The sequence below is a fragment of the Chlamydotis macqueenii genome, chromosome 3 (assembly GCF_036417535.1).
Source record: "Chlamydotis macqueenii isolate bChlMac1 chromosome 3, bChlMac1.mat, whole genome shotgun sequence".
Taxonomy (NCBI): domain Eukaryota; kingdom Metazoa; phylum Chordata; class Aves; order Otidiformes; family Otididae; genus Chlamydotis; species Chlamydotis macqueenii.
The window spans coordinates 76160307-76183306 of NC_141558.1; the positions used below are offsets into that span (position 1 = coordinate 76160307).

At 35.0% G+C, this 23000-nt stretch overlaps 1 protein-coding gene across 1 annotated transcript in view; it reads left to right on the forward strand.

The window, feature by feature from the left end:
- Nucleotides 1–23000, forward strand: part of USH2A (usherin) — a 386243-nt gene that overhangs the window by 172430 nt on the left and 190813 nt on the right. Inside the window, exons 30-31 of the mRNA XM_086744172.1 lie at nt 1874–1987; nt 4473–4634. Of these exons, the coding sequence (XP_086600298.1) occupies nt 1874–1987; nt 4473–4634 (276 nt within the window). The remainder of the gene's footprint in view (nt 1–1873; nt 1988–4472; nt 4635–23000) is intronic.

The following is a 23000-nucleotide window of genomic DNA, read 5'->3' on the forward strand; positions in this document are numbered from 1 at the left end:
GTTTTTGATGAAATTTCTGTGCTGGAGAATTTACTGTAGATTGCAATATTCCTGCTTAACAGAGATAGTAATGATTTAAAACATAATTACTTCCTATATTCTACTTTTCTGAATGCTTTTAAAAATATTTGCCTTCAATCACAGGAAGATTACTGGCATGGTGGCTGAGACAACATTCATTTTCTTTCCTGTTGCATTTACATTAGATAGTAAGATGGCAGTACAGCTTTCCACTGTTAACTAGGGATTTACAAAATCGAAACTATAACCAGAGAGAGCAGATTCTGATCAACTGGTTTTAGTTTAACACTACTCTGAAGTAAAAGTGATTATTTCTGAATATCTCTTTGTGTGTACAGCTATAACTGGACATCAGAGAATTTAAGCAGAAAGATGATTGCGATGCCAACCTTTGAAGTTTTGTATTAATTACAAGAGAAGACACAAACATTAATAATCCAGTGAAAGCTAATATCATATTTTCCATATGAACACATCTGTTAGTAAACACAATATACACATTCACAGACTTTTATTGTCCCACTCAGAAAATAATATATTTTTGCTGTAGCTGTTAACTTCCAACATAGAATTCTCTGGGCACTTTTTGTCAGTATAAATGGCTTATGTGGGGAAAAAAAGACATTTCTAATGAAACCCAAAGTTTTGTTGCTTTCTGTGTAGGAACTCATGGAAGAGTAATAATAATAACTAATTTCTTCTACCTGTTTCTGTACATCTAATGCTGAGGGTTGCAGCCTAATTGTACTATGGGACATTTGACCAAGAATTATGGTTCTCTGAGGTACTGTTGTTTTGAAGCTGCTTTGCAAAACCCCAGTGTTGGACAGTTCCAAAATAACATAGTTTGCTATAAGTTTTTGTTTTGTTTTGTTTTTTAATGAAACATCTCATTGATTTTACTAAAAGCTGTGGGAGTTGAGGTGAGAACATGGTTTGAAATAAAACTTGACATGAATTGGCCTTGTTTTAATTACTACTGCATTTTCATTCCATATTACTTTATTGTCAGACCTACATTGAAATGAGAACTGCTGATGGTTCTGAAAATTTCTGTAAGCCACATTTTTTTCCATGTAGTTCTTTTGTATATAGCAGTTCAAAAATATTGTTTAACTTTTTGACGTGGTAAGCAGTGCTTTTTTGTATTCGCTACAACAATGAGCTGATTGATACATGGGAATCTAGCAACTTCTCTTCACTAACATAAGCAGGACTTGAAAAAGCATAAAATTACAGATCTTTTTTTTTCTTGTAAACACTTGGATACCTGAATTATGTCACCTTAATTATGTTACTGTAGTAGTATAGCAAGTATATGTTCTATATGCTGCCACTGAAGTAATGGCAACACAAGTGGGATGTTTCATGCAAAAAAAGAGATTTCAGTTTATGGATGAATAGGGGCAACATTGGAGAGAAAGCATTAAAAAAAAATTATTCTAGGAGACAGTGAAAATTCCTTGGAAAGCCAAAATCAATAACTGAAAAAAATACTGTGAAGCAGGGACTAAAAAAAAAAAAAACAACTCCTTTATTGTAATTGTTGTATTAAAATATACATCTCGATCTTGAAGTACTATCTGTTATAGTGAGCATAACTAAAGAAACTTAGCTGCATGATTAGTATTAAGAATGGAATAAAATACCTTTTACTCTTAATTTATTTTGCAAAATTTAAGTCGTGACATAATAGGAATGAAACCTTAAAGTCATTTTTCTTTTCAGCCCACACAAGTGGAAGCCTGTAACAGAAAACTTCAATTTTTTTTTTTTTTTACTTCTGTCTATGTGTGTATGTAATCAGTCTGTACACTGTACATGCATAACACCTTGCTTTCTTCTGTTGCAGGCGTATTGACAGGCTTGCATCCCTTCACGAACTATGCTGTAACCCTAACTGTTTGCACTTTGGCTGGCTGTACTGAGAGCTTGCATGCATTGAACATCTCCACTCCACAAGAAGGTAAAGTAATTTCAAAGGTCTTGACTTCCACATTTCAGTCATGAATAATAAAACAGGAGAAGAGCTAAATGCTGCAAAGCCATTTGCTGGAAAACCCCAACCTAATTTGATGACAAAGTGCATTGCCAGACCATAATTGCTCCATTTTTTGGGGGGGTGCGAAAATGAATCAAACTCCATACCCTTTAATGACATGCATCTTTAATAGCTGTAATGCAGATTAATGGGCTTTTTAATTGCTGTTACATTGTTCATGCAAGAGCCTTGTCATTAATATGAAGCATCTGAAAGATTAATGAAAGCTTCCTCATTTTACTATGGCTCAGAAGTAAATCTAGAGACAGTCTGACTAAAAAGAATTGATTGTATGGCACAGTATGAAATTGAGAATCAAATGGTTGATTTCCATGGTTTCTTTTAACTGCTAACCACCAGCTATAGGCAACAATTATTTCAGTGTGATGAAACCTCCAAATGCTGATTGAGTTATTTATTAACCACTGTTCAGATTTTTCCCTTTTTTTTTTTTTTTTTCTAAACACTTACTTGTTTTTGTGCTCAAACTTAAAGGTTGTGAATGTAGATTAATATTTTCTGTGCTTACATTAAGAACTAGAGCAGGAAGAAACAGAAAATACATTACAGTTTTGACTTTAGAGATGACGTTGTTAAGTGATACACATCCATTACTGGAGAAAACACTCTCCAAATACCTGTGACATATCTAACTCCATTCTTAATTAAGCTTTAAGTCCACATCCCCTGGTTCTATGATCCTAAAGCCATGTTAATCCACTTAAAATAATCAGTTACTCCAAATTTACACCAATAGAATGTTGAAGACTTTGATATGTGTTTATAGGACAGTAGTTAATCTTCCGTGATGTGGAGCAGTTTTCAAAATTCCCTCCCTTCCACAGTTCTTTGTTTTATCTTCTCATGTAAACTGGGTAGTAATACCGTACCAATAAAACAAATAAAATCTTAGCATGAAATTATGTGAATTACAACCATAATGATTAAAAGAGTGCTGGAGTGTTGAACTGCTGCCAAAGCAGGTAGTCATGCAAGGCGTTGTCCTGATGAGGACAGTCCTGAAGATTGCAGTCTAACATTGCTAGAACAGCATTTTGATGTGAACATGTTAGCAACTGCCAGCAGCACTGATCAAATCAAAATCCAATTATCCCTTCTTGGAAGTTCTAAATAAACTGAGTTTGTCTGGGGACATTATCCATGAGAGGATATAGCCTCTGACCGCCAAATAGTTAATGGACATCATGATGTAAACATGAAATACAGTATTATATATTTCTTTCTGGTGTAATATAGTAATTAAAAATAAGTTGTTTGTCTTATTTTCTCAGCTTAGTGAATAAAGCAGGAATTCTTACATGAATTTGGGAAAAACATCCACTATTTTCAGACATACTGTCATACTGAGAAGGTTTAGGCAAGAACGGATTTTTTTTTTTATTATTATTATTCTCTCCCTCCCCCCCCCCCCCCGAGATCAAATAAAGCCATGGGGAACATGTGTATTATCCCTCAGAAGAATTGAACAAAAACTCAATGTTTGGAGTTTCTATTTTTGGATGCTCTTGTTGCATGCTCTTAGTAACAATAAATTGATGAAACAGAAGACAGACACCATATCACACCCTCCAGCTATCCCTCTTTCCCTATTGAAACATTCATTACCTTATATTGTTTTCACATTGCCAGCCACTGCTAGTTATTGTTTTAAATTGCTAGCACAGAGCTTGTAAATTACAAGATATTCCTCCCAGACTAAGGCCTGACTTCTGCTCCCCTTGCGATATTCAGTGGGATTGCTTGTGGTTCTAGCACATAACTCATTGGAACAGTGAGAGAACTCGACTTTTAAATTATTATCCATTTCCAACTTCCAGTATATTATATACATAAAAATCTACACTAAACAAACATTACTAAGTGTATTGAATTATGAAAAGTCTGAAATAAGGGGTAGTACCTAAGAATACAGCATCTACGTTTGTGATTAGAAAGAATGATCACTTTGTAGTTAGGAATAAAAAGCATGAAGGAAAAGAAAATCATTTGTATTAAAAAGGACTGTACTATAATCATGTACCCCTCCCCTTGCTCAGTGTTATCAAGCTGGAAAGATAAAATTATATGAGCATAATTATTCTCCTAAAAAGCAAAGAGTATATACTTGTCTTGCATAGAAGTTTCTGTTTGGCTAGGAAACCTCAGTGTTCGCAGAGTTCTCAAAATGCTGGTATGTTGCAAGCATAAAATCTTTTCTGAAATTTCAACTTTACCAAAAATCATTATTGTAGTAGCTGCTCACTGAAATTATTTATTATTTGTGGAAATATAATATAATATAATATAATATAATATAATATAATATAATATAATATAATATAATATAATATAATATAATATAATATAATATAATATAATATAATATAATGTTATATGTTTATTTCACCAGCCCCTGAAGATGTGCAGTCACCCACAGCGATATCCTTTCCCACGTTCCTGATGATGAGTTGGAGTCCACCCAAAACACCGAATGGTATTATTACACAATATACGTTATATATGAATGGAGTACCAATTTACTTTGGAAATGGAACTAATTATATTGTAAAAGGTGAGTTCTCTGCTAGGTAGCATGTCAGATGGATATCTTGTAGTTGCTATGAATAATTATATGACAGACTCACTTCAGAGGAAAAGAAAAAGAATTTTAAAATTGACTGGATGCATTTTAAACCCTGTTGGGTTCCATTTTTTAAAGAATACTTCATATAAAACTCTTTTGGGACTCTCAGAAATCAATGTTACTGTGGTGTAGCTAAATCTTATGCTGTGTTGTTCTCTTTCACAGGACCTGAGTCATCTTTTTAATGGTTTTATAACTTTTTGATCTCATACCATCTAGCTCTCAAAACAAGTAAACTGTAAGCTGTTGAAAACAATATATTATGTACAGGTTTAATCTATTTTCCTACTTTCTTCCTTAAATATTCTTAATTAGAGAGACACTGTGTTGCTTTCCTGAATAGCCCATATTTAATTCATATCTTAAAAGCATAAACTAATAATCCATTTTCTTTTGATAACAGTATGCAATGTGTCAATAACCAAATTATATCAGTACTCTTAAACTATGACATAGAAGCTAAATGACTGTTACTTGGCAGTACGGTAAAGCATGGTAATCTGACTTCCTATTTTAATGTAATTGGTGTAGTTTAATGAAGTATCCAAGTTATTTGTTCAGACATGATTCAAACAAAACCCAACAAAATAAAAACCAAAATATTGCACTAGAAGTATCATAGCACAGCATAAGCACTATACTGGACCCAGCAGAATTTCAATGTGGTAGTAGGTACAAATAAAAATAAAGCATTTCACATCGAAAAACATGTGGAAAAGGGGTACCAAGACCCTACTTTATTCTTAATGTAAGATCTTAAAATTCAAAGCCATTTCTGCATCTTGAGTTAGTATGAAACATATTTAAAAATTCATATAGTTCAAATTTCTTTGCCTTGCACAGGCCATAAGCTACTGGTGTGGTGGGTCAGTTTTGACACTGAAAAATGAATCCAGTTAGAGAACCTCCTGAAGGCTCTTGATGATCGCTATAATAAATAGTGCACACTTTAAGTCAAACTTTTTCATTCTGTATTCAAAGGTAATGGATTTTTCGTAACCATAGTAACCTTAGTGTATTTCTGGATAAATACATGAGGTATATACATTCTGGTTTTATTTTTGAATATAAACTACCACATTATGTATTACTAATAATATGAAAAATAGGATATAGGTTAGCATAATGACAGCTCAAACTAGTATGCATTTTTCTTCTGAAAAAAAATAAATATTTATCAAAAGTATAGGTTCAATTAATTTCTCCCCCATCCCCCCAGTTTTCTGGTATTCTTGTAGTGCCATTTATCTTTTTTGCAATATCTCCATTAATCTCTTATTCCCATACCATAACACTATTCTTAAGAATTTTGAAGTGCAAATAGTTGTGCTTCCAATCTTATTAAATCTTATTAAAATCATTACTGAAAGTTCATCACACATGGTTTTCTGATGTGTGCATCTGCAACCTGGTTAAAAATTGATAAGCCATGTAAAATATTTGAGGAAATGTTCACCATAATGTATTTTGGTTTTAGATTCATGTCTGATTGTATTCTGATTAAAAGCCAAAATGAATACTTATTGATAGAAATGGTGGTCAAGTAACTTTTGTAATTGTTCTTCAAAAATGTAGCAAAGGATAAAATAAAAAGGGTCAAGACTTGATTCTTCATGTTCTACCTCTCAATCTTGAATGATACATCAGAGTACATTCAGCTAAACTAGTCTAAGAAAACATCATCTAGTTCATAAGCTTCCTAAGAGGAGCTCTCGTTGCTTTTAGTTTAAAAGTAATTATTTATATTATTCTAGAAATTTTGATATTTTTGGTCCTATTGAGCATTTCATAACTTTGATGTAAATTAATTTTTAGGCAGACATAAGATATAAAGAGAACAGAGACTTTTGCTTATTCAAAAGAGAAGGCTAGTGAATCATGCTGTGTTGCCCTGTGCACTACAGCACAAAAGCCACTCTTGCTGACCATTCCGAGCATGGCGTGGAAATCAGTCTGTTTACTTTGGATCCATTTTATTTAACTGCCAGTTCCTCACTCTGCCTGAGGGGGAACAGACAATGTGAGCCAGCAGGCTGGGATTTGGGTCACTAGAAATCCCAGTCATTCTGAATCAGGTTTATTCAAGATCTTGCTTAGATCTGCATATCTCTTTAATTTGACCTGGTTCTGCTTCCTTTCGGAGCCAAAGAGTTTCTTCTTTGTAGTCTAAAGGTAAAAGAGGTATAACATAATATATATATATCCCTGCTCCCCTACACACCTCCCCCCCAAGAGTTATGGTTTTACAATGAAAAATTGCAGCTTTTGACTTGCCAGTGTTATACATGTCTCTTTCCTACCTTTTTGGCTTTTCCCATATTTTTATCCTTTTCTTTTCAACATTTCTGCTACTGATGTTGGTGACTTATTGCTTCAACATAATATGTTATTGACTCTAAACAGAGAGACAAAGTTCATTGTCTCTGACATCTGTTTCTTGTTCATTCACCAAAATAATTTTCCTAATTTGATAACTATACAGCTGAGTTCCTGACCAGTAGTCTATATCAGAAAGCTATAGATTCTCTCTGTGGTTTTTGAAGTGCTGTATCTATTGAAATGTTTTTTTTAAAACCTTTCTTTTTAGGAAGGCATCAATTCTGTCTAAAAATTAGTACTTCACTAACTTTTACTTCAGACCATGGAAAATGCAATCACTTTAGGCGCACACTGATTAATCCATAACTTGAGGAGGAATATGTTTTCTCAACACCACAATTGCAAATATATTGTTAACTTAGTTTCATCTTGACAGTTGTTGAGGGCTTGAAATAATAATTGATTTTCATGGAAATTCAAGTGTTTGTTTCCTCTAGGGGTTGAGCTGTAATTAAAAAGGAAACCTTTTAAAAGCACATATGGCAAATGTACACTTTACCACATTGAAAAGGGGGACCCATTAGGCATTCATCATACATTAGTGCCTTTAAATATTTTCCTCGTATTGACAAATTCGGTTTCTGTGTTGTGAGTAATAAAGCACTGAAATGAAGCCAGCCTCTGTACCACAGCACATTTGTTAACTGTCTGTGATTTTTCTGCTTCCCACCTTTATGTGTCTGCCTTATGTGGTACTACCTCCTGCACTCTGGGTGCTGTTTCAAATCCTGAATTCCAGTGAAAGCATAATGTCTGCAATGAGTAGGGATAAGCCAAGACGAAATACTCAGTAGAGGATCTCAGGTGTGTGAATTTACGCTGTGTGAATCCATGCCCCTGTATTCATGCTTTCAGTTCCTCTATGTGAGAGTGCAGAAGCTCCTGTAGCCAAAACCAACAGCTGCAGCTCAGGAAAGCAATTGTGATAGGGTTCTGCTCTCCAAACCTGCAAACTCTCCAAACACTGGTCTGTAGAGGTGACCTGCAGCTGTGAGGAGATGGAGAAGCATGTACAGTTGTTTTCAAAACTCTTAACATATACACACTGCTCTTACAATGGCTTTTGATTTTAGGAAAATGTAAGTTGATTTTTCTTGTGGAGAGGAAAATACATTTCTCTCACCAATCCAAGCACTCACAGGTGAAACTGAAGCTTCTGCTTTGAAATGTGGAGATTTCTTAGCATAATTCTTTTTCCATAATTTTAAATTTAGGCAAGGTATTAGTTCTTGTTTTCTCTTTCCTTTAAATTAATCCCGAAAATTTCCCACCTGCCTTAGAGGAAAGAGAAAACAGAGTGGGTTTTACACTGAAAAGTATTAGACTGCAGTGGCCTGAGCTGGTGGTGCCAATATCACCAGCAGAAAGGTGGTCTAATAAATGCAGAAAGGAATAGTATAAACAGAGACAGTATCAGTTGTGACTCAAGTACCAAGTTTTGTTTTGATGGAAGCCTTATTGTTGTGCAGAAACTTCAGAAAAAATATTAGAGCAAAATATTCCTCTATTCTTAAATGCTGAGCATTTGATGGACTAAGAAAAGGTATTTGTTACCTAACATGTTTACAGAAGGAAATTGCTTTGTAGATATCTATAGAAAACAAAAAAATGTATAAATCTGCCTTTGCAGTGAGTTTGGCGTTGAGGATGTACATCTGCATTTTCTGCAGCGCTAGATACTTGACAATGTTAACAAATTGTGTTCGTATAGTTGTCCTAGCAGAATCTAATGGTTCTTATCATGAATCTTTAAAAGAAAGATATTCTTATGAAGACTCAGCTGTATGAAACTTATTTTTCTCCGCCAACCTGAAAGAAGTGTTTCCAGTTTTTCAGGAAAGCAATCCTGTCAACTGTTATAAGGGCAGACCCTCCACTGAGTTAAACAAGTATAGAATTATCCTCAATTACGTGCCCGAGAGTTTAAAAAACAGTGACAGACTGCTTTGTAGCAGTTCTGGGCAAAAATGTTAAGGAGAGCCTTGGAAAAGGTGAGAAGGAGCTGTCTTCACAATTTTGTCTAGGAGTGTGAACTAAACTTTGGCTTATTCAAATTGTTATTTGACCTGAGTGTGGAAATGCTGATCCTACAAAATCAGGCTAGAATGGGAGCCTTGTTTTTCTGTGAGGAAGAAGCAGATGTTTGACATCTGTGCAAACAGGGCTTAGCATATCTGAACCCCGAATTAGTACCTGTGTTTTTTTAATGTTGCTCTAAACCAGTAGTAATTACAGTACACACTATGCACACACATGCACAATTATTTCATTTTAGTGAAAAATTGGCAATGTTTTTTTTCCTTTTAATCTCTATCACTATTACTGCTTGTTTTAAATGAGAGATCATGATAATAAAAGCAAAATCCATCATAATATCAATATTATACTAATTGCCAAATGAAACAATTTGAACAAGAAAATCCAGAGAATTATAAGTAAACGATAATTGCAATAAGATATATCACTGCAAGATGATGAATCACTGAGAAGAAAATCCTTATTATGGATTACTGGTTACTTTTCATACAGTTTCTAGTGATAGCCATGTTTAAAAACACTGATTTCTAAACCTAAGGATTTCTGTTCCTTTGTTTTCGGTCCTGCTCAAAAATGACAGACAGCTTTTGCCTTAAAGGGCAAACAATAGAAAAATTCTGTAGTTCTCTGGTTTGTTTCCCGTCTTCCAGGTTGCAGTGAAATACATAAAAGTACCAAATGAACCCAATCTGTTCTTTCACTAGAGTGTTCTCGTAAGAGTAGTTTGCTATCCAATAAAAAGTTGATGCTAGATTTATTTATATTATAGCTCTGAGTGTCACAATTCCTCAATTTTTTTTTGTGAAGCAGAGGCTTATTTAACAGCATTGTGAGCTATTAAAAGTTAGTCTTAATCTCTTCACAAATAGAATTGTTTGTCTGAAATGTCTTGCACGTGACCCAATGAGATATGCCCCAGTGTCTCTTTCTTATTTTAGAGTCTTACAATACCATGCTATGGTTCCAGGCCCACCCCTTATATTTGGTTTAGCAGCATATCCAGCTGATAAGTCATACAGGAAATACCATGTTTTCCAGGACAGCCTATAAAGAACACCTGCTGCTTCAGGCTTTGTTCTGTCCTGAGTATGCATTTAAGTAAACATATATATATATTCAGCAGGGCCTGTTACGATGGGAAGAGGTAATGGTTTTAAAATAGAGGGAGGTAGATTCAGATTAGATGTTAGGAAAAAATTTTTTACAGTGACGGTGGTGGAAAACTGGAACAGGTTGCCCAGAGAGGTGGTGGACACCCCATCCCTGGAAACGTTCAAAACCAGGTTGGATGGGGCTCTGAGCAACCTGACCTGGTTGGGGATGTCCCTGCTCCTTGCAGGGGGGTTGGACTAGATGACCTTTGAAGGTCACTTCCAACTCAAACCGTTTGATTATTCTATATTGGTGCACCTAGCACTAGAGGGCAGAGTACACCAGTCTTACAGGAGAAGCTGCCTTCCTCTAAAAGCTGTAGGCATACACTTGGTACACATTTAATACCCCTGAATGGGCAACACTGACATTGCCAGTGACTGGTACTATCCTAATTAATTCGGCAGACCCAGAATGCAGATTCAGCAGGCACAAAACTAAAGGGCAAATGGGCTGTCTGAGTCTGGCATTCCTGTGTTTCAGCTTCAGATAGAAAGATCTGGTGCACTCATTGGACTTAATAATACAGATGTGGGGAATTTAGAAGGGAGAGGGGTGGGGTAAGGGTAAAAGCATTATGTTTATTTGTAGCAGCTCTGTTGTATCATTTTCTATTGCAGTGCATTAGTGCAGTGTTAAATAAAATCTGCTTATTTAAAATCCTTTTAAATAGTGTTTAAATATTTCCTGCTGATACAATCTGCTAAAGTAGTTATCCTTGCTGCAGATTTCAGTTAACCTTGTCACAGATATTAAGCCTGAAGCTACACAGACTTTTAGGGACCTTGATTATAGAGCAAAACCTAATGGTGTCATTGTAAAACCACAGCTGGGCAAGCTTCTGGAGTCCTTGTCCTTTGATCAGATTTGGGTAACACAGCAAGCCAGGAGAGATCTCACGCTAACCCTGCTGGAATTGCTGAGCTCTCAGGTTGCTTTAGTACTGCTTTCTAAAAATTAAAATGCAATGCAAATTATAAAATGAGAGTGATTGGTACCTCCCAGTCTTCTGTATTTACCAATGCAAACTAGAGCGAATAGCTTCTCCAGAGCTAGTAGCTGTACAACAGGAAGAGTCCTTTTTTTCCTTTTTCTCCTTCTGATAACATAGGAAATACTTTGGCTCTAGGCTCTGTTTTTTAAACAAAGAGAAGAAAAACGTTTATTTCTAGGTTTGTGTAAAATCCATGAAAAGAATTAAAAGCACTAAAAAATGTAAAACTGTCAGATTATTTTGTCCTGTGATCTTACTTCAAAATTAGTTGTCAGAATTAGACATATATAGGCTTCTAGTTCTTTATTTTCTCCTTCACAAGTGTCTAGATTGGTCAGCAGACTTAAAGATGCTGAAATCTGTTCAAAAACAGGTGTGGACTGAGTAGGATAGATTTAAATCAAGTGTTCATTAAGTTCAATGTGTAAAATTTAAATACAGCTTTTTAAAATCGTTTTTCCTTTTTTTTTTTTTCCTTTGCAAGCAGCAGAGGTTACTTCCAATGTATTATCATCTTAGAGGTGTTCTGCAGTTATGTGGATTTGCAGGTCTTCTCCAAGACATATTCACTGCAGATAGCAGCAAATTCTTCTTTAGTTGTTTTCTGAGATGAGTTTGGTGTCATGTTGCCTGTGTGAACCTCTCTTGGGCAAACTGCCCCAATCTTGTGCATCTTGATTGCCTTCCTCTGGGATTTCTGAAGGACGTAATCTGTTTCTCTGTGTTTTGTCTTTCATCAATGAGAATTTCATATAGGGGTCTATCAAGTGATACAGTTTGTCTTTGTGAAAAGTTGTCTAGTGGTGACCACTGTTTGCTATTAAACATTGAGAGATCTCCTTAGATTTGAGAAGTAGAATATGCTTTCTTGGCCATATTGTGCGCATACACTGAAAAAATTTTTGTGGGATCATATTTTCAGCAGTATGTCTGGTAATTGTGGTTTGCCTGAAGCTAGTAAGGTGAAGTGTGGGTTCTGTTCTGGTTTTAATTTTGCTGATAAAACAGACATATGAGTTTATAGTTTCAGTCAAAATTTCATTAAATCACACTTTTGTTAAATGCTTCACAAAACATCAGAAACTGTGCAAGGTTGTCTGTTCAACTTAATTCATGTGTTTATAGATAAAGAAAAGCATCTTCACTTTCCTGTGAGGTTTTTTGTTTTTGCCAGGATCATTTTGAAATGCTTGGTGAATGATTCATGCTTAGTTTCAGGTAATGCTGGACTCAGGTAAATAAAGATATGACACCTCTTGCACAGATGGACTGAAGCCAAACCTGCTGCTTCTGTTGATGTCCATTCATAAGGATATACCTCACTTAGCTCTGACTTAATAGGCTTGGAAAGAGTGGGGCAGCCTTCTTGATGTTGCAAGGTGCATAATGAAGCTTCTCTCTGAAATTTTCCTTATCGTCTGGAAAACACGCTTACATTTCTCCTTACTTATTTAGGACTGTTTGATCTCCTGAACCTCCAAACACTTGATGTATATATAGTTTAAGATAGATATTTTCTTCCATACTGCTATTACAAATTGTGTAGGTTTAGCAGCTGTGATAATTATTCTGACTGAGCAGTACATGCATTCTGGTTTGGCTTGCAGTAGACACAGACCCTTCTCTCTATACTCAATATATCTCAACTTTCCTTTAATACCAGTGGAATATTAGTAAATAATGACAATGTTCAGGCAGGTAACACCACAGTAATACTTCTGGACAGTTCCTAACTGGGGGTTCCCCTTTTTCTTGGCTGTACTAAATGCATGGCCATGAGGATGTTGAGGCATTAACCATTACATAAATATTTTCAGCATTTTATTTATTTAAAAAACCAGAAAACTATAATGAGACAAAATTATGAAAGGGGAAATCTTTGATATTTGCTTGTTACAGACTTGTTATTTCAATAAATCTGAGCAGCTTCCTTACAACTTGCATTTCTAAAATGCTTCACCACTTAATGTCTTCTGCTATTGTAAGTCAGATCTCCCCTAGTATTTTTCATCTTTCATAAGTCTTGTCTTGTGTGTGAATGATACAAGACTGAGTGTTACAAGGCCATAAAATAGTTGGATATAAGTTTGATTTTAAAAAATATTTGATGGTCTGTATATTTGGAGGATGATTCCTTTATTTTCAAAGTCTATTTTCCTATCCTCTTAAGTTATGTGGAAATGTATGCAAGGCATAAATCCTGTCATAAAAAGCATTAAAAACATTCTAGGATGCTTCCTTCGTTTCCTTTCCTGTTGAATCACTGCCAGAAATCTAACATAGGTTTCTACACTGATTGCCTAAATTGTTTACATAAAGCTTAATAGCCTTTTAGTCAGTATTCCATCATGCTTTCCACTAGTTTTCCGAGAAATATTGTATTTTTATGATAACCTATTTCTGATTGAAGCATTTTACATAAATTGTAGTTGGAGTTTGAAAGCTGCTGGGCATTTTTTTCTTTTTTTCTTTTCTGGGCATTTTCTCTTTTTTTTTCTTTCTTTTCCATGGTTTTTATTGTATAAATACAGTAACACATTAAAGTGATGTGTTACTGGTACATTAACTAGTGCATGGGAAAAAATATTTAAGTGAACATAAAACTGAACATTTAAGAAGAATATTAAGAACATTTGATTAGTGTGCTTTAAGTAAAGCTTAGAGTCATGCTCTTAAGATGAATGGAAAGGTGGATGATAAACATAGTTATTGTTTCTGTGATGGCTACTTTGGATGTACCATGTACCTTTATTACAGAGGCACATTTAAGTCACATTTACAATATGTATATCTTGATTTCTTTCTCTGCATGTCTGGGTATGTTTATGACTAATGTAAATAAGCATCTGTATTTCTGATTTAAAAATTGTTCTGTTCAATCTTTTTTTGAGGAGTGGTGCTGCACAAGGTCTGCACATGCAAGAGAATAAGTGATCAGGTGGGAAAGAGGGAATTTTTATGCTGGTGCTAATATACTGCCTGTGTTCTGTATCTGGAAATATATCATTAGCAATTTCTAACTCTAATTTGTGATTTAATCAATTCAATCAATAAGTTTCTATGTTCTTTCTGTGAGCAAATGTGGTTTCCATCAACAGAGGTTCATAAATATATAAAAGTTTATACAAATATCTTGGGGAAGACATATTTTTATATAAAAATATTTCTAGTTGGTATAAACTAGAGTTTAAATCAGTGCTGAATAGATAGTAAAGGTAGCTGAACCAGCTCTTCCAACAGTTGAAAACTTTATTGTTAAGACAGTGGGTAAATAGCTCTGCATCCCCTCTCTCAGTCAGTGGAAAAGGTTATTCACAGGTGACTAAAGAATCTGACTTATTAAAAGCTTCTGGGTCCTCATTGCTTACCTTTCCAGGATCATTAGCTAGACTGGGTGAGTTCATACAAGGCATGTGTAAGTGGTGAAAATTTCCACAGTCTCTTCCAGGAGAAATGTAGAAATGAAGGAAATTATCAGTACTGGAAAGTAACCCCTGGTGGTACAGTATGTCAATGACTTCCTTTTGAAAGTTGAATTTCATACTGACTTCAACTTTGGAGCTGTTACAATCACTTAATTTTAATATTGTTAATCATTTGTTTTCTGATCAAGGAACAATAATTTAATACAATTGACAAGAATGTTCACAAGTTCTCATGAGTTGGCATGCTAGCTTTTTCATCAGCTCAAGGATAAGAATGCTCTCCTAAATAACAAAATAGTTGTGCTCCCTTTTGCTATTCTTAAAGTTAGGGTAAAAGTATTATTTTCATTTCAACTAACGTGTTTTGAATTTTTGAGTTATAGCTCTTGGTATTTAATGCCATTATTGGAATGTTGTGTAATAATTTTTAAGCTGTTAAATTGTACTGGGAAATAATACATGCATTACTGAAGTCATCTTCCTCAGTTTACAGGCAGAGAAAAGATAGAAAGATAGTAAAGCCAAACTCAAAATAAAGTGAAATACACTGAAGAAATCAAAAGATTAAATAAATAAATGTGGCCAGAAAAAGAGAGGTACAAGTCTAGGATTAACTATGAAAAGAAGTTGCACGGCAGAGATTGAGGCAGAATAAACAAATGCTAATTAGAACTACAATATAATTTAAAATATTTGCACACAGAACAAAAAGAAAATCTGGGAACTAAATAGACTAAGTTCAAAACAGTCGAGAGAAATTACAAGATGACTTTTTCAACTGAAGAGCTGGTCCCTAGTGATGCCTCTTTGGAAGGTACATTAATCAACACAGTAGTGCTCCAGCCAAAGAGCCGAAAAATATTAAAGCGAGTAGACTGAAATAATTCCTTGTTGCTACATCTTATCACCAGGTAACAAAGTGCTTCTTAGAGACAGAACTGCTCTGGGGGAAAGCCCAGGCTCTGCAAAATCTGTGGCATTCATGTGCTGTCATATAAATTGTGGTTGCAACAGGTATTAGTTTACGGGCCTCAGCAGAGAAGCTGGGGACATGAATGGGTATAGAGATTAGTCTACTCCTCCAGGAGGTCCAACAAGAGGAGTAGTAAGTCACGTTAACTATGAAGTGTGAGGAATTTTCAGTTGCAAGCTCTGCATTCTTTCTGTAAGTTAGGTAGAGGACTTCAGTTTACTCTGGCACCTTCTGAAAGCACTGCCATTTAACATCTGCCTTTTAAAGTCGTGTCCCTGATTATCGCAAGAAAATTCAGAAAGATGACACCAATACTGTAACATAAAGCAGATACAGTCACAACAGTGACTACTAATATATAGAGTCTATTGCTTTTCTGCAGGAAAGAAAAAGTAGTGATTATAAAATCTAAACAGTTTAGCTGGGAAAAAAAATTGTGGAGCAGTAAGACTGAAAAATATACTATGTTCTACATACATGAGATTGGAGTGGGGAGAAGGCTGGGGTGAAATACAAAAGCCTCTTAAAGGTTTGCCACTTGTGAATTATGCATCTCACTCTCACTAGTAGGAGTAAATGCATAATTCTAATCTGTTCTTATTACTTATTTATAACATGCAGTAGAATGTAAATTCTATGCCTCCTTTGTAGAAGCTTAACATGCCGGTTAAGGTATGCAGATATTGCAGGGAGCCTACGTAGACAACTTGGCATAGTGCACTGTTGCCAATTAAAGGGCATAAACTTCAAACAATAAATTAAACTAGCTCTCCCCCTCCATTTACAGGAGGAATAGAAACAGGATGTAAGAAATAAGGGAGAGGATCAACAGATAATAAGAAGCGCACTCATCTTGAAATAAACTACTGTGTGTTATTATTATTATTTATGATAGTTACTGTTATTAATAAAGTACATGTGGGATAGAGAAAAAGCCTGCAACAGCCACTGAATTTATGAGACTGGGGACAGATGCATGCTCTTTCTTTTATATTGCTGGCACTGATCGATTTGTATTTTTCCCTGTTGATGGTTTATGTCATTATAACTGTTTGGTGGCTCCTTACTGTTGAGTTATGGTTGCAAAGCACTTCACAAACGAGAACAAGCCTCTGAACATTATATCCTAATCTGCACATCCTATAGATACGCCATAATACAGAGCAGCTGACTGCACCACCTGTGATCTGTGTACCCACAAACATGATTTATTCTGGTAATCCTAGTTGAATGCATCACATCAGATTGTGGCAGTTATCTGATGACATTACTGACACTACATGACATGACTGGGTAGTGCAACATGTCAAGTTAAAAAAAAAAACTTCAGGCTTTTCAGGGTTTGGGATTGTGGTGGGTTTTTTTTTTGTGTATGTGTGTTGAAAATTAATATAAAACAAGTAAACTTTTTTTTTTTTAAAAAAAAAAAGGGAAAAGAAATCCCAATAATTTTCCCCAACCACGTGTTGACCATATTAATGAATTAACAGCTAGGTCTGATTATTTTGGTGAGGAAAGAGGAGAGCAGGTAGAAGTACAGTATATTTTACTATGCTGCTAATTTTGTGGCCAGCTGAACATGAGCTCAACTTTTCTTGTCTTGCAACTAATTTAACTTGCTATAAATTGTCTTGTTTAGGAACAGTACTCAGAAGCTGAGTACTCCCACTACCTTTGTTCCAGTACTACAGGCACGTTTTAGCAAAACTCTTTATTCTCTGACTATAATTCAGATATACAGAGCTGTTCTGGTCCTGGGAAAGGTGATAGTATCTCTTCTGCAGAAACTCTTAAATCACATGATGCCTTGCTAGATGGTGAGAGTTGTTCTGTAATCAGCTTGCGTGCCTGATACTATACAAAATGGTGGAACAAGTTACCCATTATGGATGTAAAACATATATATAGCAAAATAAATCTTGTAACATATAAACCACTATTCTGTAACCTGTAGTTGATAACAGTTCAAACAACCATTGTCATATTTTTCTTGTTTAGGTTCCAATTTCTAGTCTGAATTGCTGTCTCAAGTTTCTGTTTACTTGAAGATATTTTTTATTGTTGAATATTTTGTTAATTAAAGCAATTATTTTGGAGTTAAAATGGTATTTTGTGATTTAGTATACATATTCAATTTTTAAAGTAAAAATCTAGTAAATTGTTTTAATTTTGTCAAAGAAAATCTTTCTTTAAGAAATTAATTTCTTTCCTCCCATCCCTCCTTTTCATTGCTTAGGCAAGAACACTTATAAAATAAAATACAGTGTTGAGGAGTTCTAAGTAGTCTCAGGTACAGAAAGAGAAGTATAGGAATCTTGCAGGACTCTGTTCTACAGATTTGCAAATTACAGTGCTGCTTATAAAAATAATTTTTAAAATATGATGTTGGTAATTAACGTCTATCCCCCAGAATACAATTTATAAAGATAAATCTGAATAATTTTGTCAGCAGTAGGTGTTCCATGATTTTAGGTGGGATGATTTTCTCTCAAAATTCCACTTTCTAAATTTATTGGACGTCCTTTTTTTCCCTGTGATATTGAAAAGGAATTTATGGGAACACAGGATCCTAATTGCTTTTTTGTGTAGCAGTTACTATCCTATATACCTGTATGGTGTGTCATCTTCTTTATTCACTTTTCTCAGGTTTTTGTTTCAGCCTCTCTTCCTAAGAGAGGATTTGTAAGCCTGTGTTTTGTCACTGCCTTTTTTCCAGACAGACTTTATTTCTATCCTTTGTAATATACACTATTCCAGATGAGACTGCACTATTGATTGACATAAAATGGATAGTAACAGTTGCTGTATTACTTACCATACATTCTTGTATAACTTATCATCTTGCCGGCTTCTCTAACCACAGCTGCACTTTCATATGAGTTCTTCAGTGGGTTGTAAAAGTGGCAGTCAGGTGCTTCTCTTGACCTGGTACCATTAACTCAGCACCAAATGTAAGGTGGATCTGAATTTTGTTTCTCCCAGTGCAGCAAGATCGGAATTACTTGGGAATACAGGATGTTAGTCAGCAAAGGGGTCATACTAATGTGAATCCAGAGTACTTCCAGTTTTATAGCAGCACCTATCTGAGATTCAAATTGACAATGTAGTTGCCTAGTGCAAATATATTTCCAGTTGTGAACATAAAACTGAAGTAATACGGATGTGAAATGTTCAAAACACTTTTTTTTTTTTTTTTTTTTCTTTTCCTTTTTTACTTCTTTGGGCTTGACATTGACTTGAGCGATCATGGTTCTTGTAATGTATACTAACAACTCCCCTCTATTTAAGCTGATAGCAGTACAGTGACTGGATTGGAAGCATTCATGAATGGAAATTTTCATGTAAATCTTAAAACAGGGCTGTGTCATGCCATATGATGTGCGAAGAAATGACAGAGAGAGAAATAAAACCAAGATAGTGATATTGGTATGACCACAATTACTTCTCTTCACGTGCCTGGTAAAAATTAATGTGCTCTGTCCTCTTTCTGCTTTCTCCCCCTCTGACCTTCAAACTCACCTTATTTGCCCAGCTGTTATAATTTAGATAAACTATGGAGACAATGCATGTATTAAAGTCCAGTAAACAAAGATGTAACTTAGAAGTTCATTAGGTTCATTTGATGCTGAATGTTTGCACTGACTAGCTATGTATTGTTTTGGCAGCAAGAGAAGCCCTTAAAAATACTCCCAAACTTGCCTCTATATTTTTCTGATGGTGACTAATGATAGTGGGCCACGGGAACACTTTAGGGATGTTACAGGAAGGAGGGTTCCAAGGAGCTTCATGAGTGCTCCATGATTCTTCTGTGGTCAGTGATATGAGATGTGTTTAGAGACATACAGGGAATCAGGTAGATTAATTGGTGGTAGAATATTAAGAGAAGTTTAAAGGTTTCCCTTCAACTTTTTCTAAACAATGTGGTATGTGGCACTGCCCATGAGATGAGTTTTCTTCAGCTGAGCACCTTTAGAATTTCAAGCTAGTGTGTCCTAACTGGAGGGCAAGAACAGCCTGGAAAATGTACCTGTAGTAGCTATCTCAGGGATATGACTTTAAAATAAAAGACTGGAATCCTTGTATTCCAAGGTTTACAATAAGAAAGGAATAATAAGTATGTTTAATTAAAAAGATCTGTACCTTGCTAGGGTAAGGTTAAAACTAATAGTTAAAAAAAAAAAAAAGTAAAAATGAAACACAATAATCAGGAATGTATGCTAATGTGGCCTTATGAATTGGCCAGGATGAAACATAACATTTGAGGGATGAGTTTATGCTCAAAGTAGCACAAGAGTTTGGGCTGGTAGATGGCCAAAAGATTTTCTGTGCAAAGGTTAAGAGTTGTAGGAGCATAACCAAGAGACACTTTTCCTAAATGTGAAAACAAATGGACTTTATAATCTTTGATCTTCAAGCAAAATTATATGTAACACCATTAAAGTACTTTGGAGCTACCACTTTTCCAAAAGTGGAATTGTAGTTCTACCATGTGCATGTAGTAGCTTCATTAATTATTTGAAATAATTTCAAACTGAAATGGTTAAAGATCTTTCTGTTTCACTGTTTTGTGCCAAAGTGTTTTTCTTGTTGAATCTAACTTTTTTACACATGACTGTTAAGTTTTTGGTGCTTCCTTATGATACGTGGGTTTGTGCTATGCTCTGTAATTCCTCAGATGGGACCTGGAAGTTGTACCTTTCCTGAACTCTTCTGAGATTTATAAATCTTAAATGGAATAAGGATTTACACCTTTATGAGTAATTTGGAAAACAAGTGATAATTACTACTGAGCAAATAGCTTCTAAAACACATCAGCATTTGTTGGCCAGCTAGAAGCAAAGTCGTTTCATCCATATGCCGTTGTGTCAAAGTTTTTGCTGATTAGAGAGCAGAAAAACAGCTTATGGTGCTTCCTGAAAATAATTATTTGTGACCCTGAGTTTATTTATCTCTCTTTATTTCTTGCTCCTGTTTTTAGTAGCTTCACAAAATTATTTTAATTCTCACTCTTGAACATTCTTAATTATTAATTAATATCTGGCAGTATTGGCTGATATCTTGGAAGACAGAGGTTTTCTTCAATTAATGGGCCAGTTCCACATATGAGAGGCCATTCATTGCTAGCTTATAGAATTAGGTACATTAGCACACTGTTTTCTTGGGCTTGATTGACTTGCCTGAAGCAGGCAAGTGTTGTTATTTGTGATGCCCTGTTTTTTTTCTTAAATATTTTCAAGGGAGTGATGAGTATGGCATGGGGTTCACAGGAGATCTGTGGAAAAGATGTAGCATTATTATAATACCTTCCAGAAAATATTGTACATTATTGATGTCTTTTTTGAGAGCCAATACAATTGATTGGTACTTGATAAATACAGAAAGTAGAATATACTGTACTAAAAGTTATATATGAGTTGTTGCTTGCTTTCAGAAAAGGGTGGAAGGGAAAGAACTGCTAATGATGTCTGACAGACCTGATAATACGATCTTGGTGCTCACTTTATGAATTTGATTTTTTTTTTTTTTGGTAGTGCATAACAATTAGATGGGGACATAGTTGTATTTGGTGATGCAGATTTATGATCCCAAAGAGTTCACCTTCTAATCAAATATTAAGTTACTGTGAGTTGATTTAACAAACTATGAGAAAGAAGATAAGAACAGAATAAGGATGTGAGTAATGAGCTGAGGTAGTCATACAGTCTACCTACATAAACAACGTGGTGATTTGAATTCTTTGGAAATTTTTCATCTTCATACTCTCTCAGCAGGTTTTCTTTGTTGTGCTGCTAACAATCGCTTGCTACAGTACTGCCGTATTATTTTCCTTTGAATATAGCAATGGGATAGACTTTGTCTCAATTATTTTCCTGAGAGGAACTGTGTGGGGTTCCTTACTCAAGTCACATTTCAACTGAGCACTCACCAAGAGAGGACATTGTCACTTCTTGTCCTTACAATAGTTGCCTGAAACTAGACAGAGTGGAAATAGGGTGGAAGAGAGGAGGAAAAAAGAGTGTGTGACTCTCTTGCTGTAAACCCGAGTACAGAATGTTGCATGTTACAGAAAAATTAAAACATTGTAGGCATTGCTACTGTGTTATTTTTGAACTGTGATGTACTCTGACGTCTGATGGTAAAGCTCATGTTTTAAGTCAAGTTCTTAAATCTCTGGTTTTGAGGTTTTTTTTTTTTTTTAAACTCTACTAACTGCTCTACTGTGTTTTTCTTCTCTATCTTAGTAATGTCTCTCAAATTGCATGTTAAAAGTAGCACTGTAGTGTTCCATATTATCTTTCAATGACTACTCATTAAATTTGATCAAAGCAAAGTGAGTGTTCTTATTGACCATGCAAACAGGGTCATTCTTTATTCTTTCTCTCTCATGCATTGATTGTGCTATCGGGACTTATGCTGGTGGTTATTAGAAACTGGATATATACCAGCCACTATAGTTAGATTTACAATGGTATTTCATATAGTGGCCTTGGTTAGTGTGGGAAGTTCCACATAAACCACATATATAATAAATGTAGTAGTATGCAAATGTTGATTTTAATGATTGATAGCCATATAGTTATCAATTTTCTTGCTGACATATGAGTTAGAAAAGAGTTTGGTTTGTATTGCCTCTGAGGTCAAAGAGACAAAAAGGCAAGTTGATCCCTTCTCTCCCTGCCTTTCCCCTCCCTTGCCCCCTCCTGCCTTTTTCTTTGGGGAAAGTAAGCAATGGTTTAAAAACAGATATTTGGGGGTTTATTTTAGTTTTCTTTTGTTTTTGACATGAAAAGTACAGGATTATTTTTCTGGCTACTTGCTGTCTTAACAGGATGATTTGAGGGAATCCTATACTCCCAGGCAAGTTTCTTTTTTCTTTGCCCTTTGGTGCTCTTTGCCCTTCTGAGTCTTGAAATAAGTACAAGACCAAATCCTCAGTAAGCCTCTATAATTTTTAAGTTTAGCTTAAATAAGTGATATAAAGAGAGAAATAAGTGATTTAAAAGAGTAGTTATTGGAAAACTGCAATAAGAAGCACTTGAAATTATTTTAGAGTAACACAGAGGGCTGGAGTTTTGAGATACACAGGAATATATCCTGATAAAGAAAATGTGTAAAAAAAAAAATAAAATAATAATTTGGTTTTTGCTGTGAGTTAAAAAGAAAATAATTGTGTGCTTATTGGGTTCATTTTGTAAATTGAGATCAATGAAAGTCTTCCAGCAACAGCATGAAATCAATTGTAAAATAACATATAATTCATGCCCTATATTGTAAATTATTGTTTGTTTGACATCAATCACTGAGTTTTCCATGCACTGAGATGCATTTTCTTG